The following is a 6,000-nucleotide window of genomic DNA, read 5'->3' as shown; positions in this document are numbered from 1 at the left end:
TTTCCATGGCAGCGTTGGGATTTGAACCTGGGTTTCTCAAGACCCTAGTTTGACACTTTAAGCACTACACCAAGCGGCAGGCTGGCTCTCAATTTAGATGTACACTGCATCTGGACACGAGGCTTCTGGCTTCCATTTAGTCACTGTGGGTAACAGCCACTGACGGACATATCCTCCATGAACTGGTCTAATCTAATCCTCCTTTCCAGCCAGCTAAACTAGCGGCTGTCACTGCATTCTGTGCTGCTGAATCTCACAAGTTAGTGACTGGCGCAGTAGCTCTTGTTCCCTGTTCTGAGTCCGCCGCCCATCCCTCCCGCTTCTCAGAAATCTCTCTTCCATGCCCCTTCGGCCTCCTTCGGCGCTTCTCTCCCCACTTCGAGGTCAGCTCCCGGAGGGGCGGGGTGACCGGCTCCCGCCCCCTCCGCAGAGACTGGCGGAGGCGCCAAGAGGCAGCAGCGGGTGCGGCATCCGCCTCAGCCGGCGTGCAAAGGCTGCCCCAGAGAGAGAGGCGAGCTGCGCGCTGTTGGCGCCCAAATCTGCTGTTGCGTCCTGGAGCGCGCGGGGAGGAGGATGCGCCCTTGGCCGCCGTTGCTGCTGCTGTGCTGCTGGGGGCTGCCCCCTGTGGTGGGGCGCCACTACCCGCACAGCGCCGTGCTGGACGGGCCGTCCCGCTACCGGCTCTCCTGGGCTTCTCAAGGCACCGCTATAGCCTTCCGCCTGGAGGTGCGCACGCAGGGCTACGTGGGCTTCGGCTTCTCCCCGACGGGAGCCATGGCTTCGGCGGATATCGTAGTGGGCGGAGTGGACCGGGGCAAGCCTTACCTACAGGTGAGGGCGGAACGGGAGAAGGGGCGAGCGGTGAGGGAATGGGGCTACTTTGGGAAGGGGCTTACTCACTCCTCCCGCTGGACTCCCAGTCTACCTGCAGTGGCTGTGGGACATCAATCTAGATGGCCTCAGATATGCAGAAGGGTACTTTGAGTTCCTCACAGGCGAGCACAGCAATGCCCTTTGTCTTATGCTCCCCTCTACATGTAAGGCTGATTTATAACAACTGTCACCCCCAGTTTGTGTGTGCACCTGTGCCTGTGTGTTTACTTCCATAAATATCATTTACTTTGTGACCTAGGGCCAAAAGGTACCTTGAAACTATTAAACGTTCCCTCCTGTGTTTCTCAATAAAGTTTTATGCTATGGAGAGATTGGGATGTGTGCTATTCTTTTATTGGAGAGGGTCTACCTAGTGTGACAAAAAAGTATTGCTCACTTTATTAACAGTCTTATGCCCCATGGTTGAATCTTGGTACTTCACTGGATTCTGAGCTCATGCTTTCTGGAGCTAAATAGTTCTGACAGAATCTGGGCTCATTTGAAGAGGAGAAGCTGCATGTATATTGACGGTTTAGGTACTGTGCCAATTGGAGGGAAACGCTGAAATCCTCAGCAAAGTAATATCCTTCCAAGCCCACTGATGTTTATAGAATTCCATATGTTTTTAAATCTGCCCTTTTCTGATCTCACATCTATGGTTAGTAGTTTTAATTATGACAGATTACTATGTTAACTTGACTTTGTTCAAACTTATGCACATTGATTCTCAAAATTGCTCATACTTCAGGAGCTACTATAGTAGTAAGTCAAATACTAGTTCCTGCCACACCCTCAAAACACTTACAAAGATGCTTCTTGGCAGATCTTCAGCCTGCTCCTTCTCCAGCATTCAACTGCATCCTTTCAGTTCTTGTGAAAAGTTCTCCTTTCTGGAGGTCTAGAGTGGCAAGTATAAGTGCCCTATCTAACTTCATAACAAATTGGTGAAAACATAGAAATGATCGGAACAGATGATTTGACAATAGCTGTAGCATGAATCAGCGTGTGGTAGGGTGTTTTGATTTATCATTTTGTATCCTTGAAATTCATATTTCATGAGATTCCATGCTGTGATCCTTAAACATTTCTTTTAAGCCTATCTAGACCCTGGATGCAAAAAAAAATAAAAATGTGTGGTTTAAAGAATGTCATCTTCAGTGTGACTCACATGTGTCCACTCTGCATGATGACTTGGCTTATTCATGGTTATCTCTGTCCATTGCACTTATGTTCTCTCAAGATGGGCTGATAGGTTACTATGTTATCTGAAAATGCATCTCACAGTGACTGTATTCACAATAGCCTGAGATTCATTCATACAGTCTCTGACACATCTCCCTATCCAGTATGTGATGTGATTTGCATCCCCATCATACAACTCTGCTGTTGTTTGATTTTATCCTACAAGAGCAAATTTAACAATAAGAACTATCCCAAGTTTTATATCGGTATTATTATTCCTAGGAAAAAAGGTTACACTAGGAGAGCAGATATGTGTATCTTAAAATCTTGTGCAAACACCATACAAATGACTGTGAACGTGCTATAGAGAACTCTGAAAAGGTGGCCTAACAATTCTGTCTGTATAAAGTCCCTACTTCTTCCTTCATCTCCAGTGCTGCTTCCGTACCTGTTAAACATATCCACATATTGAATAATATAGCACATTGATAATATCCAGCCCTAAAATGCTGGATAATCTTATTTGATGACCGGATGTAAGTATAAAACAAAACAGATGAAAGAATACCTTGTGAGGCTACAATTTAGGGGCCAGGCAGCCGATTGTGTCTCTTTGATGGAACTCTTTACAGTCTTATTGGGAAAAAAAGGCCAAAGCCACAGAATGCCATGCTGCTAACCCTCAGCATCTCTCTAAGGGATGTAATAAAAAGAAGTGGTCCATGGTGCTGAAGGCCACTGATAGGTCTAACAAAGCCAGTAATAAAATCATCCACCAGAACAAGTAAAACTGCATCTGGTCTAAAATCTGACAGAGGTCAAGATGTCAGTTTTTGTTGTACTGCTATCACTCATTCAGTCCCCTGGCCCTCAAACTGTAAATTTACCCTGGATTGTGGCCATTCACCTTAGATGGTCAGACAACCTTTTCACCATAGGCATTTAATAATTTCTCCCTTTAAGATATGCCTCAGACAACGTCTCTGTTCTTGAGTTAGGCAACATCCCTCCCTCCCCCCTCCCTCCCATGACATCACTACACATGGTGCTTTTCAGAATTTTAAAACTGTAGTTCAAACGACTATGCTATTAATAAGAATATAGTTAATATGTAGCTGCATAATCTGAGAAAAAATACAATGAAAGATTTGAACAATAGAATTTGTCTGGAGAAAAGGCTGCTTAGTAGCTACAGTTAGCAAATAAAGCAAAATGAAAGAAGTCAAACTTTTCTCTTTTTTACAGTATTTTTTTTATTATTTCCCTGTGTTTTTATTCCTATCAGAAAACTTTTCAAGTACTTTTTCCAAGATCAGGAAAAGTTTTATGAACAGCACATATCAAACAAATATCTCTTTCTCTTGTCTTCTTGGTGTTAACACTGTGTTTTGCATGGAGCTTTTGCTTCAGTATTTGGTATGATGAACAGAACATGAAAGAGGATTCTATTAACTCTTTGTAAACAGATCAATCACATTGAAGGAGGTAATTACGTTACAGAGGCAGAAAGCGAAAGAGAACTTTACAAAGGGCCTACTCATGTTTTTAAAAGTGTGGCTGAGTGAAGAGTGAGCAGGGAATGATGCATTTGTGGCCAAGCATTCCAGGAGTTCAGAGATTAGAGTGGGAACCCAGATCTAACAATTTGGAAAGTGCGGGACTCAAGTCTAAGTCAGAGCAGTCTCTCAAGCATGCTTAATAGCTCTTCTGTAAGGGGTGGGAAAAGAGAAAGGAGCAAAGAGTTCAGCAAAAGGGGGGAAATTTGCAGTAAAGTGAAGTGCTATATAGCTTAATTGCAGACACAGTTTCAGACTATTAGTAGTAGTGTAGATGTTGATTATGAATACGTTTGAGTAAGGGAAAAAGACCCTCTCCCTCCACTCAGTGCAGTGAAGCAAAGATGTCTGAGTAAAGTGGGTGCAGCCTCAGAGAAATTGCTCCATCTTTTTGTGCTTGTAGCAATATCGCCCTTCCAAAATTACTGAAGTTTTTATTTGCCATGAAAGTGCTCAAGGCAGCTCTAATTTTTGCATCTAGCTTTTTTTTTTAATCCCTCTTTATTGACATAGTTTGCATTTTTTTTTTTTTTTACAGTTTGAGAATTTCTTTCCTCCTTGGACTCCACCTCTGTCTGGAGTTGTGAATCAATTTTGCAGAGAGTAATCTTGATGAATATCTATTTTGTTCAAGTTGTACTAGAGGATTGCATTGTATGATCCATAAGCTGAATTCTCACACAAAAATAGTCCCTACTCAAGTAATCAGTTCTTTTGTTAATTTATTGTTACTTGGAAGTTCTATGGGATTCATTCTAACCTTTGCTTGTTAGATACCCAAGTTAGAGAACATGTTTATTAAATGTATCCCATAGATGCTAAGAGATGCTTAGAGCATCTGTTTGAAAAGAACAGATTTTTAAAAGTCTGGAAAACAGTGAACAGAGCAGTATGCTGCTTTTAAATGCACTCATGCCAACGGCAGCAAAGACACCTCTGGAAACAAACCGAAAGGCAGTATGTTGGTCTGAAGCAGTAGAACAAAGCAGGAGTCAAGTAGTACCTTTAAGACCAATGAAATTTTATTCAGAATGTAAGTTTTTGTGTACTAGAAGCACACTTCATCAGACAATAGGATGAAATGGCAAGCAGTCCTTAATATAAAGGGCTGCTTGCCATTTCATCCTATTTGATGAAGTGTGCTTCTAGCACATGAAACCTTACAAACTGAAAGGCAGCTAGAGGAGAGATATGAAGTGCATGCCACACTGACATCACTCTGCTGGTGCTTGATAGTTGTTTGTGTCATTTGTGTCCAGAGATGCCTTCTTCAAGAGGGCTCTCTCAGATGCCTCTTTCTAAGTGATCAGAACTACACTTTCCTGCACAGAGACATTTATTACCTCTAGACCCAGTCAACCAACAGGGCCTGGCAAGATGCTATCAGCCATGAGGGGCAAGGACCAAACCTAGATGAGAAAGGGCATACATTTGAAGCACCTTGTTCAATTCATCAGGCCTCATCAACTGAATATAGGACCAGCCTATATTCCAGTAGCACCCTGAGACTGAACAGATCAAACTGTAGTGTTGTAAGTCATTGCAAATATGAGCAAAGGAATAACTGTGGGCTTGGATGTTTTCTGGGTCAATGTCCTCTGGTGATTGAGATCACAGCCTCTTCACATCCTGGGAAAGCTCAACCAGATGGCACTGTGCAGACACTATAAAGGCAGAGATGTGAGCTTATTTCAGTGCCATCACCGCCACAGAACAGGCACAATAATGTACTCTCACCTGTGTTCAGCTTCATTTGCTTTCAGTTTTCTTCCCTTTGTGCTCTAACCTTATGCCCAGCTGCTTCATTGTCCAAAGCTCTTCTGTAAACCCAGGGGTAATCTAGACTGCATGGAAAGAGAAAGGGTGCTTGAGGCAATGGTGTCCACAGCCTAGGTCATTTCCAAATTCCACACACCAACTAGGACTGTAACAGGAGCCCAACCTTGCTGACTGGAAAATCTCACCCTTGTGGAGTTTCGGAGTTTCCATGAGTCTCAACTTCACCAGATAATGGTTCATCCTATTGTCTGATGAAGTGTGCTTCTAGTACACAAAAGCTTACATTCTGAATTCATGGCAAGGGCAGAGTGGGAAATTCTCCCATCACCAAACTAAGTCCCGAAGGAGAATAGACTTTAGGGACTTCACAGCTAAGTTCAAGCCTGCCTCTCTCAGTGAAGCTGTGGGGCAGTAGGTGGGTGATACACCAACAGAATCTCTCTGTCCCGAGTTCCCAGTGTCAGGCACATACATTCAAAATTAAAAGAAGGAAGGCAGGTCTTATAGCTAGCTTTCCATTCCATTCTAGGAACAATTAAAAATGCTGATCATCACCTTTTAAAACACAACATTTCCTGGAACCAATGTATTTAAAAGATAACTTGCTCGC

General features: G+C 43.3%; 1 protein-coding gene across 1 annotated transcript in view; it reads left to right on the top strand.

The window, feature by feature from the left end:
* The first annotated feature begins 491 nt into the window (after positions 1-491).
* The window catches only part of MOXD1 (monooxygenase DBH like 1), an 85,399-nt gene continuing 79,890 nt past the window's right edge, over positions 492-6,000 (top strand). The window contains exon 1 of the mRNA XM_060239499.1: positions 492-831. Coding sequence (XP_060095482.1) covers positions 574-831 — 258 coding nt within the window. The 5' untranslated portion in view covers positions 492-573. The remainder of the gene's footprint in view (positions 832-6,000) is intronic.

This window comes from Heteronotia binoei, chromosome 1, assembly GCF_032191835.1.
Source record: "Heteronotia binoei isolate CCM8104 ecotype False Entrance Well chromosome 1, APGP_CSIRO_Hbin_v1, whole genome shotgun sequence".
Taxonomy (NCBI): Eukaryota; Metazoa; Chordata; class Lepidosauria; order Squamata; family Gekkonidae; genus Heteronotia; species Heteronotia binoei.
This window is presented reverse-complemented; position numbering and strand designations above follow the sequence as displayed.